Source organism: Brachyistius frenatus, unplaced genomic scaffold, assembly GCF_029030835.1.
Source record: "Brachyistius frenatus isolate BFR_SWC_R1_liver_20210118 unplaced genomic scaffold, ASM2903083v1 Contig_25, whole genome shotgun sequence".
NCBI lineage: Eukaryota > Metazoa > Chordata > Actinopteri > Embiotocidae > Brachyistius > Brachyistius frenatus.
Genome location: NW_027210624.1, coordinates 11,310 through 34,444, shown reverse-complemented (window position 1 = coordinate 34,444; position 23,135 = coordinate 11,310). Strand labels below are relative to the sequence as shown.

The 23,135-nt window shown below is 43.9% G+C and overlaps 3 protein-coding genes across 3 annotated transcripts; 2 read left to right on the top strand and 1 right to left on the bottom strand.

The window, feature by feature from the left end:
* Nucleotides 1–1,263: 1,263 nt before the first annotated feature.
* On the top strand, nucleotides 1,264–12,573 carry dcaf11 (ddb1 and cul4 associated factor 11). The gene is made up of 15 exons (XM_069697932.1): nucleotides 1,264–1,556; nucleotides 1,821–2,049; nucleotides 3,025–3,152; nucleotides 3,426–3,544; nucleotides 3,848–3,912; nucleotides 4,098–4,198; nucleotides 4,740–4,886; nucleotides 6,092–6,146; nucleotides 6,564–6,632; nucleotides 6,867–6,924; nucleotides 8,679–8,864; nucleotides 9,079–9,232; nucleotides 9,702–9,854; nucleotides 9,947–10,053; nucleotides 11,780–12,573. The coding sequence occupies exons 2-15, from the start codon at nucleotides 1,835–1,837 to the stop codon at nucleotides 11,855–11,857; spliced, it is 1,635 nt and encodes a 544-aa protein (XP_069554033.1). The 5' UTR covers nucleotides 1,264–1,556; nucleotides 1,821–1,834; the 3' UTR covers nucleotides 11,858–12,573.
* Nucleotides 12,574–14,594: 2,021 nt separating this feature from the next.
* On the top strand, nucleotides 14,595–17,014 carry LOC138620589 (fat storage-inducing transmembrane protein 1-like). The gene is made up of 2 exons (XM_069697933.1): nucleotides 14,595–15,046; nucleotides 16,198–17,014. Exons 1-2 carry the CDS (start codon nucleotides 14,760–14,762, stop codon nucleotides 16,862–16,864), a joined length of 954 nt encoding a protein of 317 aa, XP_069554034.1. The 5' UTR covers nucleotides 14,595–14,759; the 3' UTR covers nucleotides 16,865–17,014.
* Nucleotides 17,015–17,070: 56 nt separating this feature from the next.
* On the bottom strand, nucleotides 17,071–22,836 carry psme1 (proteasome activator subunit 1). Its single transcript, XM_069697934.1, has 11 exons — nucleotides 22,595–22,836; nucleotides 22,263–22,295; nucleotides 22,003–22,065; nucleotides 21,141–21,242; nucleotides 20,083–20,155; nucleotides 19,603–19,700; nucleotides 19,285–19,353; nucleotides 19,132–19,199; nucleotides 18,038–18,092; nucleotides 17,778–17,864; nucleotides 17,071–17,318 (listed from the first exon to the last, which is right to left on the bottom strand). Exons 1-11 carry the CDS (start codon nucleotides 22,631–22,633, stop codon nucleotides 17,238–17,240), a joined length of 768 nt encoding a protein of 255 aa, XP_069554035.1. The 5' UTR covers nucleotides 22,634–22,836; the 3' UTR covers nucleotides 17,071–17,237.
* Nucleotides 22,837–23,135: the final 299 nt, after the last annotated feature.

The window sequence follows — 23,135 nt, the reverse complement described above, 5'->3', positions numbered from 1 at the left end:
AAATATGTGTATTTATTGTGTACACAGACATGATTAGACTGGCGAGAATAGGTAAGATTCACTCAGTGAGTTTCAAGCTTCATCAAGCTTTCATGCTCTTTGTTTATTGTATCTATACCATCCTCTGAACAAGTGCGGACTAGTAGCCTGATCTACTGTCCACAAAAATGCCACCGCTGTATGGTAAATAAAAAGTAGACTCTTTCACCAGAAAATATTCAGAAATGAATGGCATAAATGATATTTCAACTCAGGGCCCCTCAACAAGTCAGATCACTAAAATAGGCTGTAATCACTGGATTTAATTGTTTGTATTATATACTTTTTAAGCTTATTTCTCCTCCTTTCAGAAAACACACACCCTATCACAAATGTGTTCAAAGTGATCAAAGTTTTCCACACGGGAACCTGTGGACTATTCATGACTTCACTGATCCCGTCATTGATCTGTGCATTCTGCTTCACTTCGGCCTACATTTCACTTGTTATTACTGTCGGGGGCATATTACAAAATCTGGAGAATAATGTGCAGTTTTTTAAATGACTACTGACCAAAAGGCACGCAGTACACCTGGCAGTCAGAGCACAAAGCCCGTATATAACGTATAACTGTGGCTGATGAGATTTTGTATGTAGAAGCTAAATAACGTAGGTATGTCAAACATAAGATTGAGATTATGGCACAGATGCCACAAACATCTCCAGTTTTACCGAGTAAAAACCCAGAATCAACTCATAAAGGTTTTGTGATGATGTTTCTCAAGAGGACTTTTAACTGACAGTTTTTGTTTTGTAAGCCATCCGTTATATCATATAAATGCAGCACAATGCTCAACAAACACTGTTCAGGAAAGCAATGAGGAGCATGAATGCTGTTGGTTAACTAAACCACATGAACAAAACTGAGTAAAAAAAAAAAATCACGTTGGAGGCTCGGTGACATATTTTAATCGGTTGACCAATACATTTTGCTCTGACATGTATGTGTCTATGTTTTTTTTTTAGGCTGTATGCCATCTTGGTTTCTTCAGTTTTACTCGGATTATTTTCAGTATATAGATTTTTTTTTGTTGTTGAATTTTTCGATGGGTCACATAAAAAAAACAAAAACAAAAAAATACTCTTTACAGTTATACATCCAAATTTTTTTAGTGAATTTTCTTGGAGTGAAATCCAGTCAGTCGGAGCGGAGCAGGCAGCCAATGACGACGAGCCGCGCTTGGTCACGTGACGGCGTTGAGAGGGCAGGCGGGGGCACGCGCAGGGTTTGTTCACCGTTTTGTAAACAACATGGCGATTCACGGACCGGCCCTGCTCACCGACTAAATCAAACGCCGCGCTGTCACGCATCCGAAGCGCATCGCCCCTTAAGCGTCGCGCGTTAGATCGTTTGCGGAAGTTTGTAGAGCCACGCAAACTTGTCAAGTTGGCGCCGGAGCGACGGAGAACAAACCGGGAGAGCCGCGAGCTGTCAACGAGCTCGTGTTGTCGTTAGCACCGTTAGCTAGCTCACCACAATCAGCCTGCGCATCTTTGTCATGGTTTTGAGCTAACAAGTACGCTGGTCTATTTATTTATTATTTTACAGAAGACGTTGTTTTGTGTGGAAAGAGTTGAAACTGGTGGCGGTTTTTTTTTAAATTTTATTTTTAATCTTGCCGTTCCTCAGCACATGTAACGTCATGTTCTTCAGCCATTGTTGCATCAACGTCTTCTTCACTCTCTCGTTAAAAAAAAAGAAAACACGCTGTATTTGTGGTCACCTGAGATTCCCACAGGTAAGATCTGAAACTGTCTTGCGACGTGTCCCCCTTCGCCAGGCTCTCTTCGGTCTATGGGCTCTCAGTCCAGTTCTGGGATGTCTGGTGGAAGGAGCTCCTCTTCCAGTGGCAACCCAGCTGAGCAGCCTGAAGCGGCGGAAGGAAACCAGAGCAGCAGCAGCAGCAGCAGCCGAGGCCGCAGGACGGCTGACAGGCAGCAGGGAGACAGACAGTCCGCATCAGAGGAGGACGTTGACTTAGCTGAAGTGCTGGCTTACCTACTGAGGAGGTGAGCCGGCTACAGTTCAAAAAAAAATAATCTAAAAGTCTGAAACATCAAAGGGAAACAAGACTTTTTGTGTGTGTGTGTGTGTGTGTGTCACTTTCAGCTGAGATGACCAGAAAATCAAAACTCCTTTATGATGGGATGCAAGGGCCATAAAATAGTCCACAAAAAAACAACACTAGAATTGATTTTTCTTCTGCTCACTTGGCACGAGAGTGGCTTGATTCAGGGTGACAGTACCTGAAACATGCACATGACATCAAATCATTTCTTTATATTTCTTTAAATGAATTGATTATAACTAATTGAGATTTGTAGGATCGATATTTCACATACAAGACCGGTTGACAGAGGAAAAGAAGTCCTCACATCTACACTAGCTGCCATGAAGCCGACTTGTATCTGCTCATTTTGTTGGACACTCTCCAAATAGAGGAAAAGCTTGAGGTGTTTTTACTTCTCTGCCAAGAGAGCAAATAACTGAGCCATCACATCACATCACACTGCTGCTGACGCCAAGTGGAGGTTTGGGATTTCCCATTCTCGGTTGATTTCAATGCAGTGAAGAGGGGCTGGGACGTTTTTTTGAATATTGTAGTGTTTTGTTATCACTTGGTCCTGATCCATGACGGTAGCAGGGCCTCTAGTAACAACACGGCAAATAAGTCGCCCTCTCACTTCTCGCTTCAGTTAGCATTCAACTACCTGGGAGCGAGCTCCCGCTCCCCCATCTGTTACAGTGGAGCTTACAGTGGGAAAGACTCTGGCGCTACCAAAGTAGTCCTTGAACAAGCTGGTGTTTGTCCGTTTGGCTGCAGCTAGTTTTCTTCCTCTTTGTTCTGCTGTTTGCCTGTTATTCCCTGAAATAGTTTTTTGTTGGTGGATGGATTCCTTTGATCATGTACCGTAGATCAGATTGATTAGTTGTTGAGCTGAGTGTGTGTGTGTGTGTGTGTGTGTGTGTGTGTGTGCGTGCAGGGGCCAGGTCCGACTGGTCCATGGCAGCGGAGCCACGGGCCTCCAGCTGGTCCAGTCTTACTCGGACTCTGATGAGGACAGCGATGGAGCCTGGGAGGGACGGCTGGGTGACCGCTACAATCCACCAGGTAACCCCCCCCACAGACACTGTTCGCAGTCCAGCCCAGAAAGTTAGGACACACTGTCGGGCTTCTTCGAAATGAAAATGCCTTCATTTTACAGTGTAATATGTATTTAAAATGACAAACTTGTTGCGATCGGCATACGTCTGCATCAAAGTCCTGATAAATACTCGCGTGTCGGACCGTTGAATCAGAACGTTCTCGACGTTGAGAGCTCTGAGGAGTTTGTTGTCAGATGTGAACTCGTGCCGAGACGTGTTCTTTGTGTTACCTTTCAAGTGGACACCCAACCCGATACACACGAGGTGGACCGGAGTGAGATCCGGACTCAGATCCTGCTGGCCACCGCCTCCTCTGCCTTGAAAGGCCGTTACAGTTTCACCCACATGCTCGCACAGGTCAGACCACAGGCAAACAAACTAAATGACAGCGGATTTGGTTTCCAAATCCTGTTCAGCAGAAGTAGTATTAGTAAATAATAAGAACATTTCTACTGCTAAAAACAAGGCAGGAAACATAAATGACAATTATAACGATCAGTTAATTGTTATTAGTTTCATCCATAGTTTTTGAAGAAATGTGTCATGTAATAAAATGTCGTTGTTTCAACCCAGTTTGTCCGAATACTTGATTTTGGTTTGATGAATTAAGTTTGTTGCTTTAATTGCCAATAAATGTTGATCAGTCTTTTTTGTGTGCAGAGGGAACAAGGCAGATGTCGAGGCTCCAGTTTTTCTCATGGAGAGTGCAGTCGTATTCGCACACAGTACGTATCCATCGATCTTTAAAAAAATTTTTTTTTTTAACCAAATTAGCAACATTGGAAGAATTGGATAAATAAGACAAAATACTTAAGTGAGCATTAGCTTGGGTTGTAATTTATGTGATTCATAGCTGTGTAGTTTTGGACACGGAGACGACTATATATTAAGATATTGTGATCCTCTGCAGTTTCCTGCCAAACTACGTGTCCCACAAGGATACGTACCAGCAGAAAGCCTTCTGCGGAGTGTACAGCGAGGATGGCAACATGTTCCTCTCGGCATGCCAAGGTAAATAACACGAGAGCTGAATCAGATCTGATAATAATTCTTAGTATTTGTTTAAAACTGCTTGGACCACTGAATCACTATTTCTACAGTGTCATGAGCCATTTTTAACGTCTTTTGTTGCAAATTTAAACTCTGACGTCAAACTAGTGTCAAGCTAATTGAAGAAAAATATTAGAAAATATCAAACGTGTCATTTGCTTCTATTTCCTGACTTGACATGTGACCTCTTTTTTTTTTTTTTTTGTACCGCCTGCCTCTCACTTGATCACAGCATGTTTTTCTCATTAGGATGGTTCTGTTGATGCGCCGCTGCGGGAATTGAACTAGGAGCCAAATATTAGTCGCATAAGGACTCAAACGGATCCCTCAATTCATTCCCATTCAAAAATGTTATTGACAAAATCTGTTATGTCGAGTGGGCAAAATAAATTACTTTCATTATGAGCTTCACGACAAAAACAAAGAGAATATGTTAAATAAACACTTACGACCCTTCAAAATAAGTGCATCTTTGTTTCCTTTTCACTGCCGCCTGCTGCAGACCAGAACGTGCGCTTGTACGACACCACCAGGGGGCGCTTTCACCTACGTCGAACAGTGAAGGCCCGCGACGTGGGCTGGAGCGTACTGGACGTCTGCTTCACCCCCGACACAAACAACGTGCTCTACTCCAGCTGGTCTGACTACAGTAAGGCTCGGGCACCTGTAAGATACCACATGACAAAATGAAATAACGGTTAGCTGGTCGTTGGGAGTATTTATGTCGACGTTCACGCCAATTCAGAAAACACGACCATCTATCTCCGTCTACCCATAACTCTTTGTGCTGTTGGCTCATTTCCTAGTTAGCTTGGATTTTGTTCTTGTTACTATCAAACTGTACCACACTTCCCACAGAACATGATACAGCTGCATTATTGTGCATCTCAGTCGGGCTCTATAGACATGTATTGTATTCAGATGAAAAGAGCCTGAAAAATATAGTTTTAGTGGTTTTTGTAACTGTAAACCGAGAATTTTATCTCTTTTTGAATATCTTTGCCTGCAAAGGAGGTATTTTAATGTTTTAATCACAGCCTGTACGATACTAGATTTTAAAACATTTATAAGAAAAAAAAAATATATAATTGAATCTGGATATTTTACAGTTTAACAATAAAATTAATTGTCCAAAATGACATGAGTGCAATAAAACGGTGAACTTCCCTGGAAGTGTAAATAAATGTATAAAAAGACACAAGTAGACCATTTTCTAAATGATCCCAGGCATCTTTTTCTTCATTATGTTTTGTAAAACAAAAGTATATATTGGACAGCGTACACACGGATGCATCTGTTATTGACCAATAAAGGCCCACGAAATGGACCCGATGACAAATGTGTCGGTCTGCGGTCCTAAATACAAGTAACAGTGGCCTCACTGCCGGACGTAGAGACATTTAGGACTCTGCAAGGCTTCAGTGACGACCCCTAAACTGTTGAAACGACCCCCTACTAAAAGCCATGCCTGCAACACGAACTGCTGCTAACTGTCCCACAATGCAATGCTTTTTATTTTGTGGATGCAGATTGCAAGTCGGCTGATGATGATACGAAGTCATGATGATTCATACGCGTCTTCAATCTCACTGTAGAAGAAATTACTAAAGAATTACTCGCTGTGGAAGAAACTCTTGATTCACTACTATGGAGTCGTGAATTGACGATGGAGTGATTTCCGTCGTAGTCTTAAGTGTCGTTGCTTAGCCAAACCCGGCAAAAGATACACGTCAGCTCCTCTGTAAAAAGAAACCCAAACAAACACATCTTTCTTTTAGCTGCATACGTGTTTGTGTTGTGCCACTAGTGTACACAGCACGTTGTTTTATTCATGTGTTCTTTCTCCTCCCACAGTTCACTTGTGCAGTATAGATGGAGACAGTGAAAACCACACCGCCCTGGACCTCAAGTTAGTGTTTCCCCTCATAGTAGCTTATAACATTACGGAGCAGGTAATCTATCACTCCTTACCAGCCGGCCCTCCTCTCCCTTCATTACCACCTGGATGAATGATGCTGTCGGAGCCTGTCATCCCAACATCCATCCTCTCGCTCTGTGTGTCCCTGTGTGAAACGGAGAGATCATTATTCCAACAAAGCACCGCCATTAAACTCATAGCTTCCCCCAACAAAAACATTGTTTAAGAGCTGATGCGTGTCTTCATAAAGCTTCTTGCCGTGGGATGACTTACAGTGGAAGGTGGAGTTGTGATTCAGTAATCGTGTCGTGTCAAACCTGCTTGTGTGTGTGTGTGTGTGTGTGTGTGTGTGTGTGTGTGTGTGTGTGTGTGTGTGTGTGTGTGTGCGCGCGCTGTTGTGCTTTGTAGTCCAGATGAGAGGAGGTTCTGTGTGTTCTCGCTGGCTGCGTCCACAGATGGCAAAGAGATCCTGGGAGGGTGAGTACAATTTGCTTTTATCTTTCAAGGCAGTGACTGACGGAGTCGAAGCTGGAACTGAAGGCTCTTTCAGAAATGTAAATTCAACCAACTCCATTTGTTCTTGGTGGAACGTTAAACACACTTATTATCGCCAGTGCTGCGATTACCTGAATATTGAAGACGTGTATTGTTAATATGAATCTACAGCACAGCAGGTTCAGCATGATCAGTGTTTCTTCCCTCTCTTTTCAGAGCAAATGATGGCTGCCTTTACGTTTTTGATCTTGAGCAGAATAAACGAACGTTGAAGGTCAGTGTGCCTTTCTGTGGTTGGTTGTTTTTTGTTGTTGTTTCTGCTTGCATGCCTGCTTCTTTGCCTTTGCCGACCTGTTTCTGCATCACATCCAGCTCCGTGTCTGTCTGCGCCTCGTCCGGCGGTCAAGGTGAGCCAGACACGGCGGAGTTAAAAGTGTGCCAGCTTACATAAAGTTTTACACCATCCCGCTGGCTGATATAGCAGCAGAGAGTCCAGCTCCACCCAGCAGCGGGACGATGGGGGTTACACCCACCTCCGCCCCTCCTCCCACAGCCACCCTCCGCGTAGAAGTCAGCAGTTGACCTCTACCATCTGCCTCATCACCGTCTTCCTCTCTCTCGGTCCGTCCCTCCCATTACCTCGGTGTTCATGCGGGTTTTTATCTCCGAACTTCTTTTTGCTCGGTTTGGTGTTCTTTCGCTTCCTCATGTGTTGCAGCAGCACTTGAAGAAATCTCATACAAAGACCAAAAGTTCTCATCAACACGCACCACTGCTCTTTAGAGCTGCAGTGATTAGTCGATGGACAATAAGATAATCCCCGACTATTTTGATCATCGATCAGCTGTTTTTAGTCATTATTTAACAAAAGAAAATGCTAAAATGCTGATTCCAGCTTCTCACGTGTGAATATTTAATAATAAAGCAATAAGATAATAAACTGACTATCTTTTGCTTGTGGACTGTTGGTCGGGACAAAACAAAACATTTTTAGGCTGCATGTTGAGGTTTGGAAAACACTGGTCAACATTATCTGACAATTTAAAAACCAAACAGCAAATCGATTAATCAAAAAAATAAATGACAGATTAATCAATAATAATAATTTTTTTTTTTTTTTAAATCTTCCAGCAAAATGTCTTGCTGTTCTGCTTACGATGACAATGCTAGCATCCTGATGTTTAGCCGCGATGATGTTTACCTTGCACATCATCTAAGATGAGCACGTTAGCACCTAGCACCACCGAGGCTGATGGGAATGTCATTAGTTTCGCAGGTGTTTGTTCCTGAACCAAAATATTGAACAAATTAAAAAGCTGACCAGAAGATGGTGCCAGAAAAAAAGTCAGAGGATCAATGAAGTCGGTGGGATTAATTCCTGAGAGATCATATCATATTTGATGCCACCGAGCTGTTGATCAACAGACTCACTCATTATCTTTATACCTCAATTAGATTAAATGTGGCTGCATTTCTGAACACTACACTAAACCTACTGTTGCTTTTCTAAACTACACAAAATATATATTTACGTTCTGTGTAATAATGGCGAAGGCCGGTTTCTACGTGATGTTTGAGTTCCCCTCCGTTATTCAGACTCTTTTGGTCATCTCATGTCTTTGTGGCTGTTTGAGTGACACTCGTATCACAAAGGGACTCAGAGAAGCTCAGTTCGTGAGATGCATTCTGGGGAGCAACTCTTCCTGAGCTTGTTTGTCGCGCTGGCCGGTCGTCTGCTGCAGAGATAAATTAAATGTCTGCGCTTCAGTGTGCCGCAGTCTTGCAGACAAATGTGTCTGCTGTTAAATAAAAGAGGAAGTTTACCGTGTCGGCTCTGGACAACGTGTTGCACTGGCGTAGTTACCCTGCTCATGTTCTTCAATCTGGAGCATTTGGTTGTTTCTTCTGCAACTTCTACATCCGCAGAGACACACAGAGACATTTTTCACAGACACTCTTTTCTCACAAAGCAAATCAACGCTGCACAGAAACACCGACTCTTCTTTCTTCTGCGTCTGTGCTCATCAGATCGATGCCCACGAGGACGACGTGAACGCGGTGGCGTTCGCCGATAGCTCGTCCCAGCTGCTCTTCTCCGGCAGCGACGACGCGCTGTGCAAGGTGTGGGACAGACGGACGCTGCGGGAGGACAGACCGCAGCCTGTCGGACAGCTGGCCGGCCACCGAGACGGCATCACCTTCATCCACAGCAAGGTGGGGCGTCGGAGAGGGGAGCGCCGCCGCCGTTTAATCAATCTGTCAGTGCAAAGTTCCCCGAACGCTCAGGGAGAGTTAGACGATTGGATGGAAGTTGCTTGAATCAGAATATCAGCCCGGCGTATCTTTAGTCTGCTTCAGCCTTCAGGTGTGTCGTCTTCTTTTTCTTTGTAAATCTGGGCCTCCTCACTCATGTCGTGTTCTGTGCCAGGGCGACGCTCGCTATCTGATCAGCAACTCAAAGGACCAGTCCATCAAGCTCTGGGACGTCAGGAAGTTCTCGCCCAAAGAGGGGCTGGCAGCTTCCCGCCTGGCTGTCACCCAACAGAACTGGGATTACCGCTGGCAGCAGGTTCCCCAGAGAGGTGAGGAACCAGAAGGAGGTACTGCTGCTGGATGAGCCAGGAGGAGGGGAGAAGGGAAGTTGGAGGACAAGAGGAGGCGAGGTCGCACAGAGAGAGGAGGAAGAAGAAGAGGAGGAGATTAAAGATTGAATGATGTTATGAAAGGAGAGAAGAAAGAGGCCGAGGTGTGCTGAGGGCAGAGATGACAATAAAACCACGCATAGGGAAATGAGTGATTACCATCACGAGCCGAGGAGGAGGAGGAGAAGAGGTGAAGGATAGGAGCTCGGGTAATGAGGAGGAGGAGCAGGAGCAGGAGGAGGTGGTAGAAACAGAAAAAAACAGCCAGAAGTAAACATATGTTTTGATTGAAAATGGAAGTTGAGGTAGAAAGGGGGGGGGGGAGGAGGTGTTAAAACATCAGAAATAAAGAAATACACTTTTTTTTGTGTGTGTGTGTGTTAACGGTGTTGGTTTTGTTTCCTTGAAGCCCTGAAGAGACACAAGCTGACAGGCGACACCTCGGTGATGACCTACCGGGGTCACGGCGTCCTGCACACCCTCATCCGCTGCCGCTTCTCTCCAGAGTTCAGCACCGGGCAGAGGTTCATCTACTCTGGCTGTTCCACCGGCAAAATCATCAGTGAGTCTCACCGCGTGTGCGAGCGTCCCGTCCGTTCGCCTTCGTGATGTGTCCCGACAACCGACTAACCTCCTGCCTAATTCTGTGTGCAGTCTACGACGTGCTGACCGGCACGGTGGTCTCCAGACTGTCGGGCCACGACGCCTGCGTGAGGGACGTCAGCTGGCACCCGTACGAGGACAACATCATCAGCAGCTCCGTGAGTGCTCTGAATGCAAACTGTCCTGCTGGAGTCGTAAATATAAATATCCCATTAAAACCCAAAGAAAGCCCTTTTTTCAAAAGTTTATAAAAGGTTTTAATTGAGCGGCGTTCAAGCAGACAGCGTTAATGTCGATTCAGAGAAGTCCGAGAATTTGATCTGTCGTCTGGTAATAATGAGGAATAAAGATGGAACATTTGCAGAAAACGAATGAGCGCTGCTGCGTCCTCATATTGCATTAAATTGTACTTTTTAGCTATTAGTCTTCCAGCTGTGGAGGAAGCCAGACAAAATGGAAAACGACAGTAAAGCTGTTGTCTGTTCTGACAGCAGCAACAAATAACACGGATGTTTAGAGGAGAGGGAAAGAGGTGAGAGCATCCGGAAGTCACCCAACTCAATTTGTGAAGCGTGAACGTTTTTATTGCAGATGTGGTTAATGCAAAATACTTTCATATAATATAGAAAAACCTGCATTTGTAAAAGTTTATACAGAAAGAGGCTCATGACTTAACTGTATCTTGGGTTACGGTCGCACAATGTATCGTGATATGAGACAAGTTATCGTCTGAAGATTTAGGATTTTATGACGTGGTATAAGAAGTGTGTCTTCTTCAGCTGTTCGAGGCTTTACAGTGATGTGATCTCATTTTCTGAACTTACCAGACTGTGCTTGCGGTTCTGTTATTTGCGTTTACACAATTAACGCCCTTTCAGACACGATGCGACTTGTGTTCGCTCGCCGCCGGGTTCAGGTCTGAGGTGTTCGAGGGAGTCCTGGAGGACAAAGCAAAACAGGAAGAGGTTTTAAAACTCCTTGACCGCGGGAGCTGTTTGGAACGGACACTCAGCAAACCAAAAAGAAAACAACCTGATATATGTTTATCACATCGGGCACATTGCAAATGTTGCGTTCGTGCTACCTGACTGTTAAAACACACGTGATCTTGGAAACACATTTTTTCCGCGCGAGGTCTCGATACAAACACAAACTTGTGGTGTAGTACTGACACACACACACACACACACACACACACACACACACACACACACACACACACACACACACACACACACACACACACACCATCAGCCTTCCCTCCATTTTGCTTCCCGTGCCTGGCTGGCTGCCCCGTTTCCATTGGCTTCGACGGTATTTGTTCAGCTCGGTTGCGATGTGTGTGCTTTGCTTGACGCGACGATAAGCCGTCGTCCGAGAGGGTCTTCAGTCATTATATCCACATTATTGATAAATATTTATCAAAAAGTCATTTTTCTGGTCCCTAAAATATACTGAAGCAATATCAATAATATAGTATTTGGCCAAAAATAATAATCTCGCCCAGCCCTCGTAAGGTTATCTCTGACTTCACCCAACTGGGATGAACTCGTCTGTATTTAAAAGTGCCGCTGCTGCTTTTATTTGCGTTGGAGAAGATTGTGTCAAAGATGGCGAAAAGCAGGACACCATCTATAAATAGGCATCGTCGGCCAGGTTATCACTACTTTCCAGAGCAAAGAGACTAAATGACTAGCAAGTGCACAAGCAACGGTGTTTTGTAAGTGAGAAAGACCAAACAAGTTCAGGAAAGTCACTGAAAACTGGTGTGAACTTCAGATCTAAGCGGGAGGAGACGGCAGTCGAAGGTGGTGACGGTTGTAAATAATGAATCATATTTTTTTTTTTTTTTCCCCCCTTTGCCTTTGATCTCATCGTCTACAGTGGGACGGAGCGGTGCGGATGTGGGAGCACAGACAAACCCATCCTCTGGAGGAGGAGCGAGAGAGGGAGCGAGACTGACCAAAGGAGAAACAAGAGAAGAAAAGAGACAAAGGAAAAGATGCCGGAGGAAGTGACATCACCACAGACGGGGCGAGGCCGGCCCCTACAGAGGAGGGCAGGAAGCCCGGAGGGACGGGGAGAGACTTCAAAATCTTTTAAATTCAATGCTGGATATTAATGATTCCGACTCTAGCGTGGCTGTGAAGATTTCACTCGGAAGGCGTCGCAGCCTGACGTCGGGACGGCCGCCGCCGCCGCCGCCTGCTTCTGTTCTCCTTTTGTTTTTGCCTCACTGTCAGAATAAACAGGCGAAAGGTTTTGACTTTGGCCTGAGACACTTCACTCGAACTGTCACGGCGCTCAGCACCTGCACTTACTGAGCTATAGAAATGTAACGAGGAGTTAGTTGTATAAAAAAAAACACACAAAAAAAAACATGGTGAAGGAGAATGTGATGATAATTTTGTATAAATGTATAGTATTTTAATGGTATGTGTGTTCAGGGAGTGTATTTAGATCAGTGTCGGTGTGCTGGTTCTGCATCAGTTGAGACTCTGCTGATATGAATAACAGGAGCTTTCGGGGCCATCACATTTAAATTTTTAATATATTATAAAAAAAAAAATACATCTTTCCTCGTCGCCTAAAGTCACAACTCTAAAACCAGATAATCATGTGACTTACTTGAGGAAACGTCTCGGTGATCACTGCAAATTTCTCGCCTACTAATCCAACCGGATCTGCCCGAAAACATCCCGTTAGTTTTAATGTTGAACTCTCAATGATGTTGAGCTGAAGGTAACTCCTGTATTCAGACACCGCAGTAGTCTGAGGTCTTATTATTGATCCTGAGTCAGCACTCACCTCTGTAAGCCCTGAGATGATTTAACACCAGTAATTTTGTTGGCCAATCCAAACCTGTGATTTGTTTTAAAACGATTTGGTTGTGTGTGACGTTACGGTGAAGTCGAGACTTGGTGGAGGGAACTGTTGGGGGACGTGTGCATGGTTTCAAACTGACACACTGATCTGTATATGCAATTTGCAGGTGTTTATATCAAAGCCCATATTTCACTCTCAGACTGCTGTTTTACAGGAACAATAAAACCTTTCTTTAAATGTATCACAAAGAAAAGACTCCGTCATCACTGTTAAAGTCTCCTCCAGTTCAAATCCAGTTTTTAACCCCGTTAAGAGGTCGCGGTTTGTTTTGATGCTAGAAGACGTCTCGTGAGCAAAACAAGGAGTCCACTTCACGCAGGAGTCTGACAGACTCGATGATTTGGATTCAGGCAGCCAGAGTTTCACATGTCACATACCAAAGAAACCAATCCTGTCAGCCTGCAGGGTGGACCTGTCCATGTCATCAAGGGGTGGGTAGAGCTGGAGGCGGGGCTAATTTGCATATCAATAGAGCCACACATACTGAATGAAGTGTAAAGGTGTGGCGTTATATCTCAGCCACTTTAGTGAATTTGCACCCAAGCAACCAGGTGGGTTTTCTTTTGACATTCACAGGGCCGTAATCTGTGACTCAGGGTCAGACTGTCAACAGACATTTCTACATTCAGTGCAAAGAGATGAGTTTTACCATTTTTAAGTCTACTGTCAGGCTTTAAGCATTCAAATTTTCACTTCCTATTTACATTGAGACGAAATGTAACCGCACTTAAGCAACACATAAAACTCACTGACTTTTTTAAACGTTTGTCATCGAGTTCCTTCTTCTTGTTTCATGTGGTTCACTACAGCACACATTAGACAGTAACACAGACAACTGACAATTAGCTGCTACAGAAGCCATACCAAAGTAGCTTGAAGGACATTATAATGATAGCAATGCAGTAAGTGCTCTAAAATTAGCCAGAGATTCTTTGGCTTGACTGGTTTCATTTTCACCTTCTGGTCCTACTTAATACAGGATTGATTCTTATGGAAAAAACAACAACACCGTATCAGGAACGATGAATGAATGGAGGATTGTTTTGATTATTGATTTGGAGGAGTCAGTTACAATCCAGGAAATCTTAGCTGAATCCAGAAAGTAAAGTCATCAAAAATGGCGAGCAGTTTTACTGTTAGTATGGATTCAGACTCCACACTGGTAGGACTTGATGGCTCGCTTGTGAAAAACAGCACCTGTGAGCTTTATTGAGCACGAATCCCACGGGAAGACTAAATTTAGTAGGTTTGGCTGCGGGGGCAGAGGAGCTTTAAGAGGCTCCGGCCTGAGGACTGGGCCCGGAAATAAAAGGAGTCTGAATGTGCTTTGAGAAACACAGCTGTTCGAGGTGCCGAATGCAGACCGGCAACAGTTTATAACTGAAATTAGCTTTGGCTCCAACAGCTGAGTCTAAGAACGGAGAGACTCAAAGGAGAATCAGAGACACAGCCAAAGGGTCCAATTCATGTCTGAATGATGCTTTGAACAAGAGGAGGCATGTTTCATCAGGAAATACAAATAAGTGAACAATGCTGCATCCTGTCAGCATGTCTGATTGTTTTTAGGAGAATTAGGAGTTGAATTTCAAGCCACATATTTAGTTGTGAGCTGTTAACTGTTTCATTGAGGACCACCTTTACAACTATTGTTGGAGCTTTGCAAATAATGGGGTCAGTTACAGCAGCAGGCATGACCACATCTCCTGTTTCAGTCTGTGAGCAGCGGGGAGGGGGGGTTGGAGGGTAAAGGGGACAGAGTTGTATTTTTATAAACCATGTGCTCTCCCTGCACGCCTGACAGTGATAGAGGAGAAAGGTCCCGGGTCAGAGCTGCTGTGCCTTTCACACACAAAGCAAAGTGAGGCCGACTCCAGCGGGGCTCCGACTGGACACAGCGAGAAAAGAAAAAGTCAACTCTCTGCCAAAGTTAAATAACAACTAAAAGGTGTCCCGGAGAAGACGAGCCGGGCGGATCAGCATGGATGTGAAGACTGAGAGCTCCTCTAGTGGCCTCACCTCAGACATCAGCTTGGAGAAGTTACAGAAGACGGCTGCAGAGCTGATTCTGCCGGGAAGATTCCTCCTCAGGCTCCCCAATGCTGCGCTGGAGTTTCTCACGGACGTCCTGGCCGGGGTTTTAGGCAGCAGCCTGGTCAGCAGACATTTCCACCTCCTGCTGTCGGGGCTGGTTCTGTTTGGGCCCCTGCTGAGTTTCTGGGCGTCGAAGTACAGCATCTTTGCCAACTGCAACAACTACCTGTACAGGTGAGAGCTCAGGAAAAATGGACCAACAGCAATTAAACAGCTGCATTGGCTGGAAATCAGTAAAGTGGCTGCATTATGTCTTCAGTCTCACCTTCTGAATGCGTTTCCATGGAAACCAAACACCATGAAACTAACCCGCTGAACCAGTCAAACTCAAAATGCGCAACCACAAAAATAATTTGAATCACCTGCTTATTAAGAGTTGAAGTATCAGGAAACTTTGAATGTGCTCTCTGCTCACCTCTATTGTTATGTAACGGTGTCCGTGGACCTTTTTCAAAACTGACATTTTGTCTCGTCATCGCAGGAACAGCATATGAATGATGGCTGCGTTACATTCAGAGGAAGTCCTGCTTCAGTGCATGTTGCTTCACGGTCATGACTTACTGTGGACACTTAATGGCACTGAACCATCATCAGTACACCTGTCCCGCAATGACAAGTCAAAATGTCTGCCGTGATAAAGGTCTATTGTTACAATATCATTTAGTATCTAATATTACAGTGATGTCATCTGGACCCTGTGTTAAAGGTTTATCTAATCTATCAAGGTTTATTTTTATTACATTGTTTGTAAAATATTTGTGTGTGTGTGGTTGGTCTGCTGCCAATAGCAGAACCCTCCCCCGGTACAATATTAATATTGACTGCCCCGTTTGCTTTTGTATATTTTGTATAAGTACCCGACTACAGAAGTACATTTTTAGTGAGGTTATGTAATGCCCTTACAAATAACTTCATCAGCAAACATCTTTTATACTTTGGAAAGGCAACAGGTTTGACTGAATTTCAAGAGTTAAAAAGACAACTAATTTCCAGACCTTATTTGAATAAATCTTAAACCGTGCATATTAGTCCGGCAGTTATCGCCATGGTTACAGTCTTATTTGAACGTCACAAGCATATACTTGCTAAAGTTGTACTTACCTTCTACTTCAACAAATGTATTGTTTTCCTGCATGTAATACATTATGTACAGCATGTTATAATATAATAATAATAATAATATAACTACTAGAAGGACTTTGTAAAGCTCCTGTGGATTTGACCGAGATAAAACTGTGATTGTATGTTACATTATTCTGCCGTGTTTTGACCATGTAAATAGAGACTTTCCGTGTAACAATGATTCTCTGATTCAACACTTACAGGAAATTCCTGAAGTCCACTTGGGGCTGGACCTGCATCCTCACAGGCTCCTTCGTCCTCCTCCTCTCCCTCTCAGCTCGTCGATCTCTTTCCCTTTCCCTCCGCCACCTCTCTCGGATCGGGCTCGTGGGCCTGCTGTCGTGGGGATGTCGGCGCCTCCTGATGCTGCTGGAGGATGCGTCGGGGACCTGTTACGAACCCGTGGCACCTGCCCAGGACCTCCAGAGCTCCGCCTCCCCGGTCCAGCCTCTGCTGCTCCTGCATGAAGACCAGACCAAGGCCTCCTGCCTGAGAGCCAACATGTTGTGGAGAGGCTATGAAGTGTCCCAGGACGTCCTCATGCTCTGCTTGTGCTGCCTGCTGCTTGTCGAGGAAATGTCCGTCTTTTCTCGTCACCTGGAGCAGAGGAAGCCTCTGCAGAGGTCGCCTGGAGCCCCGCTGAGAGTCGTCTTCCTCCTGTGTGTCGTTCTACTTGTTATTTGGATGTTCCTGCTGCTCTGTTTGCTTGCATACTTCCCCAAGTGTCCGTCGCAGCAGCTGGGCGGAGCTTTGGGCTACCTGGGATGGAGAGGACTGTATCAGGGGTGGTACCGGCTCAGACCGAGCTTGTGCTGCCCGGGTCTGCCAGGAGACGGACTTTTCACGCCCGCAGACGCAAACGGTAGATGATGATGAAAATGACGTTTTGGCTTTGAAACTTGTCCTTCGAAGCTCAGGATGGTTTGAAAAGCCTAAAAATTGCGGTACCGTACATTACCTGCAAACACCCCCGACAACACAACTTAACTCTTGACATTATATGAATATGCAGTTTGCTTTCTTTATAGGTGTAAAAAGCAGATTTAAAAATGACCATCTTTAAGTGAGTGCAGGAAGACTTCTAGCAATCGTGTTTCTTTATTTTGTAATCGGAACCAAAATGCAAACACGGTAAGAAAATGAAGACATTTTTTTCAGAGCAGGTGTTTTGTTACTTGATGAGAGTGTCACACTACGCTGGTTGTAGCTTGTTAAAAAGCCTGCGAGTGGCCCGGAGTGGGTCTCAGTAGATGAGAGCTTTGCCGTCTCCTCTGGGCTTCTTAATCTTGTCATAGTTCTTGGTAATGATGTCAAACAGCACGGCCTGGAGACAGAAATAAAGCCAGTGAGTCACAGAGATGGAGAGAGAGAGAGAGAAAGAGAGAGAGAGAGATCTAGAAAGGTTTGAGAAAGTACAACAAAAAAGAAGAAAGTGAGCCCCAGATAAAGAGCTGCAATCATCTCTAGCAGCTCCTTTCATCGTCACCTGTAATGCCTTGTTTATTAGTAGCATCAAACAGAGGAGGACAATGGCCAAAAGGAAAGAGACAAACTGATTCATGGACAGGAGATGGAGCACCAATCAATTTAACACAAGCACTGCAATTAGTTTAATTACCCCCCTATTAAGAAGGAATGGATTCCATTTAGCCGGCGTCGTTGCTGTTTGGACACGGCTGGAATATTTTACATGCCAGCGATCTGATTCACAACAGATGCCACATAGATACGTGTGGCGGTCACGTGACGCAGTTTATAAAGCAGGCCTAACAAGGTGTCTTACATATGTGTTGCGGATGTCCAAGACCACGAGGCGCAGCTCGCAGTACTGATACTGGTCCAGCTCATGAACCAGCTGTCGGTAGTCTCCCTGCGGTGGAAGGCACAAACAACAAGCAGTGAGTTTATAATCCAAAATAAATCGTACGTCACACATTCAGTATGGATGTAAAATGTTGCCATGACAGATTGGATTTTACACATAAAAGCACTCTTTTACATCTGATACAATGCAGATGAAGACACACGAGACGAGACACTGACCACGTGGGTTTGTTTGGAGGCTTTGGCCACAGCATCTCCTCTCTCGCTGTAATATCTGACAAACAAAGAGGGGCGGAGAGGTGTCACTCATCACAGATTCATAACAGTCATCAACGGGATGTATTTCAATCTATCGTTAAAACCAACCTCACTAAACCTCGGAGACACAAATTTGACATCTCAGAAACCACATCCAAACCAAAGGGCTCGAATTTGGGCTCAAAAGAGGCGATCTCGGTCCAGATCGAATCGTTTGTTTGCAAACTGATATCACTTTTTGGGACGGCTCAGACCAAATCACGGGACATTGAGGCAGGCTGCCATCACTTATTAAACCACAGAGGAGGACAAATGAGCAGCAGTAACATGTGAGGAGGAGACAAAGTATTTAATTGGTGATTTGGTCGGACCGTAGTGATGCCATAAGAGTAATACTATAATGTTAACGAGAGAAATCTGCTCATTCAATTTTCACAATCGTCTACAAACCAATCTCCGTCAGGTACAGGGAGGTGATGACCACAGGACGGAGAGATGTCAATCAAAGTTCTTTAGTGTGCTCATAAAGCTACCCTGTGAAACCAAAACTAACCGGATCAAATGTTTACAATCTAACAAAAACATGAACTTTGGTTGAAACTGTGTGAAAAGGCCCTTAAACGCTTCAAGCTGTGTCCGACTTTGTAAGAAGAAATCTGTGTTGTTTCTCCTCTCGAATGTTGCATGTTCTCAAACTGATTTTACCGATGTCAAGATTTCCTGATGGAGCGCTCTGAATAAATAATAAAACTTCACACCGAGAGAAGTCTTGACATTTCCTGTAGACGCACGCAGGTTTTCTACCCAGACGGGGTTTCAAGTTTTACTTCACCAAATATCATTTTTAACGTTTTAAACCTATTGTACTGTATTAGGGTGCTTTTGAATCACACTTACACATTTACAAGCATTAAATTCTCATGAGGGAGACCAGAGACATGACCAGTCAAATCAGCTAGTGGGAGCGACAGTATCTTTTCATTATAGGTATTATAGATAAAGATTAAAAAAAAAAAAAATCTCCCATTCATTAGCTATATTGCTGCGACTCTTACTTTGAAATCTGAGTCTGGAATCCTTCGATCTTGGTGCGCGTGTTGGTCAGCAGCTCAAACACTTTCTCCTGTTGGACAAAGATACAAAATTCAGTTTCACCCCAAAGACAAACTGTACTTCAGTCTTTCACTGCGTTATGAAGAGTGACCGACCTGTACGGCCACTCCGAAGTTGTTTCCATCTTCAATTTTGGGAATTTGGAGCTGCACCCACATCGACACCTGACAGAAAAAAAAAAGAGAAATGCATCAAATCATCCTAGTCCTGCTATTAAAATCCACAACAGTCACATTTAAAACACACATCATAACTATTCATGTAAGTAATGATGAATGGTGGCCTGTGAGGTTACATAAACTCATTTGCTCACGAAGTCACATTCCTCACATGCGGAACGTTTTGCTTTTAGTTAACCAGTTGGACCGATTCATAAAATGGAGCTCTGAGAATAAAGACACCGTTAGACCGACCGTGTTGAGCTTCTCCTTCAGCGTCTGGATCTCAGGCTTCACCTCCTGCAGGAGACTCTCCACCCGCTCGTTGCTGCAGATGGGACCACAGGGAGGCCCTGGAGGACAGAACATCCCCAGCGTTAATGAGGAGTCACCTGAGCTGCTTTCTAAGTAGCTTCCTACGTCTCTACAGACCATGTACATACCAATTAGTTACAATTAGCTAATCGACGTGTGAACAACGCCTTAACTGGTTTTTCCCTTCTCATTAGCATCAGCAAGAGTCCTCAGATTTAATATTGATGTGAGGGAATACAGAAAAAAACAACGACGTTTTGCAAATAACGGTTTCCTGAAGTGTTTGTAGCCGTTTTCTCCCCATTAAAGTTTCCTTGATAAAGAAATACAGTGTAGTTCAATATTTGACAACCACTGCACGGGATCATCACATCTTTCACCTTTAATCAGCTTCATCACCATCTGCGTCTTCCTATTTACCTGAGTCTTCGTCATCTTTATCTTTATCGCCGTCTTTCTCCTTCTTCCCCTCCTTCTCCTCCTTGGCCTCTTTCTGCAACACAAGAACAAAAGGCATTCGGTCAAGCAGCTCACTCTCATGCTTATTGTTTTTCCCCCCTACTGCTGTTTAAATGCAGACGTTTGATATTTTGTTCCTTTGCATAAGACGGTTAACCTCGTTGCTGCAGTTGAACAGGGTTTCTGAAAGGACTCAGACAGAATCAAGTTTTTTCACAAGAGCTGCAGAAAGATCCCAAATATTCTTCCAACCCACGACAACATTATTCTCTGTTCTGCTCTAAATCCCTGTATGCCACGAAACAGTAAAAACAAAGAGGAAATCTGTATAAATGATGAATACAAAATATGATTAGAACAATTATTTTACACTTAGGAATGACTTTCTGTCCCCATCTTGAAGTCAGTGATGATTCATGCTGCATAAAGCACCCGCAGTATACTTCTATCTTTTGCAGATTACTCTTTGAGTATTAGTCAAAGAAAAATAACCTTCACATGATTCGTACAAGATGAAATACAAGTAAAATACACAGCGGACAGAGGCAGCAATTTATATCCTTCAACAGACCACCCTACATAAAAGGCCCATTCACGGCCACTTTGTAAAAACAGCCCTTGGAAATTACAGAGTAATTGGTTGCCGTGGTAACTGGGATACTCTGTTTCAGTGCGTCGTCTTCATGTAATGAAACACTAAATATAAACTGTTAGCCGAGGACCCCACGAGAGGCTCTGTGCTGCAATCCTGAAGAAATTCAGAGGTTAGGAAAATAAAAGCTCCTCGTTATGAAACCAGTTAAAAGTTATTTCATCGACATTCATTCAACCTCTTTAACTCTCTCTCTCTCTCTCTCTCTCTCGATGTCTTCTCACATTTACAAGTTTCTCTTCACAAATTACATGTAATTAAAAATTAAAAAAAAAAATCATCTCAATTATGACAGACCAAAACATTTTTAACCCTTTAATGGAGACGCGTGATTGTGAGACAACAGTCGACAGCGTGTGGTACCCACCTCCTCCTTCTTCTTGCGTTTGGCCTCCTCTTTAGCTGGATCTGGGATTGGGATGTCCAGCGGAGCCTTCAAGGAAGCCAGGTCATCGCAGCAGAAAGATGTCTGACAGAAAAGACAGATCACAGCGAGAAAGATGAAGTTTGAACGGAATAATCTCAACGATTTTCTCCTGAACAAAAGTCTGTTGAATGACAAACCATAAATGAGGTAAAACAATGACGACCGAGCCTGAAGCTACTGATTTTGTAATACGCCATTTGCAATATGATGTATTTAAAGAGCTGGATGTCTCTGGCGACACTCCCGGGAAAACAAAATCCCACGCAGGTGACACGCAGAGAGGGTGGGCATTAACTTTTATGACATGGGGGCATTTGGCATGCTGCCATGGCTCTTAAAATACGGTAGATAAAGTTCAATAGTGATAATAAAAAAAAAAAGGGCTGTTCTACAAATACAATGAACCCACGACACAGTCCACATCGATGAGTAGCGGTAATCCTTTGGGGTACACGTGTACCTTAACAGACTGAGTACAGAAACAGTCGCTGTGAAGCACTCAGCGGTTTCACAGGAGAGAACTGGTGCAGCCGACATGTGAGGCTTCAGTGAGGCTCAGGCGTATTTTGCCACCGGATGTATACGTGTTGTTTTTGATCATTTAAACATGAAAAGTGCTACATAAATCAAATATGTTATTATTATTGTTATAAAATATATCCAGATGTGTTTATTGGCTGCAGTTGCAGATTTGTGCATCATAGAAGGAGGTCTGCCTGTTATTCATTAGGCTTAAGACCCTCACATGACCTGTAAAGACCCCTTCACGACCCCACAGACTCGTGCAGTAACAGACTGATACCTTCAGGAGCATCTGCAGCTCTTCAATCTTCTGGGGGAAAAAGGTTGAAACCAGCACTTCTGCCTGTTTAAGAAAAAAAAAAAAAAAAAAAAATTAATAATAATGTAAACACAATTAAATTAATGGGACAGCTGGAAAAAAAATAATAATAATGTAAACACAATTAAATTAATGGGACAGCTGGAAAAAAATAAAATAATAATGTAAACACAATTAAATTAATGGGACAGCTGGAAAAAAAAAATCATCAGATAAATTACCTCCTTAGTGAGATTTTGGCCGAAGTCGTCCACCTGGAACAAAGAGGTTATAAAGTTTATTCATCATTTCCGCTTTTATTTTGACAGCGTGACCGGCTCGTATTGACACAGGCCGTGCAGCAGCTAATTTACCTCGTAGCTCACCTCGTTTGATCCCCGCTGTCCGACCGGTAATCAAAGCGAGCGCTTACCTGAACGCAAACTCACCTGTCGGGTCTGCACCGACGCGCAGACCCGCCGCACCGACCGACCGACCGACGGACGGGGGGAAAGTGCGCTTGAACTCGCAGCGCCACGACGACACTGAATGCTAGCGGACAAGAGACGCTCACCTGTTTCTTCGACCCGAGGCGAATATCCAGAGAAGCCATGTCGACGCTGTGCGGGAAAATAGGGATTTAATTAAGTTTGCAAAAGCCTCTCAACTTCAGCGAAGCAAAAAGAAAAGAGGAACGAACTCTTAAACGGTGTAATTCAACCCCGCGAACGACACGGACAACTACCTACAGTTACTCAGCATAAAAAGCGAAAATGAAAGTGAAGAGCATTTTCAGACGGTTCCGTACTTTCCCACTTTAATATAAAACGCCGCGTTGCATTCTGGGACTTGTAGTTTCCCCCCCCCCAAAAAAAATAAATTATTTATTAAAAAGCATGTTGGGCGTTTCATTTACCAGAAGAAGCAAAAGGAAATATGGAAAAAGCCTTAAAGCACAAATCATAGACTGTATAAAAGACACAAACCTACTGAGAGAAATGAATCCATGTATGAAGATAGTTTCTGTGCTGAACTGTTGGCAAAATAGTACATAATGATTAGAAATTAAAACTAAAAGCGTTGATTCATATTCAGCAATTATGCATGTTAGCCTA

Coding starts and splice junctions, on each gene's coding strand:
- LOC138620589 (XM_069697933.1), top strand. CDS start 14,760: ATGGATGTGAAGACTGAGAGCTCCTCTAGTGGCCTCACCTCAGACATC. Junction 15,047..16,197: donor TGCAACAACTACCTGTACAG/GTGAGAGCTCAG, acceptor CAACACTTACAG/GAAATTCCTGAAGTCCACTT.
- dcaf11 (XM_069697932.1), top strand. CDS start 1,835: ATGGGCTCTCAGTCCAGTTCTGGGATGTCTGGTGGAAGGAGCTCCTCT. Junction 4,199..4,739: donor GTTCCTCTCGGCATGCCAAG/GTAAATAACACG, acceptor CGCCTGCTGCAG/ACCAGAACGTGCGCTTGTAC. Junction 9,233..9,701: donor GCAGCAGGTTCCCCAGAGAG/GTGAGGAACCAG, acceptor GTTTCCTTGAAG/CCCTGAAGAGACACAAGCTG.
- psme1 (XM_069697934.1), bottom strand. CDS start 22,633: ATGGCTTCTCTGGATATTCGCCTCGGGTCGAAGAAACAG. Junction 22,296..22,594: donor GCCTCGGGTCGAAGAAACAG/GTGAGCGTCTCT, acceptor TCTTTGTTCCAG/GTGGACGACTTCGGCCAAAA. Junction 17,865..18,037: donor CCTCCAAACAAACCCACGTG/GTCAGTGTCTCG, acceptor CTTCCACCGCAG/GGAGACTACCGACAGCTGGT.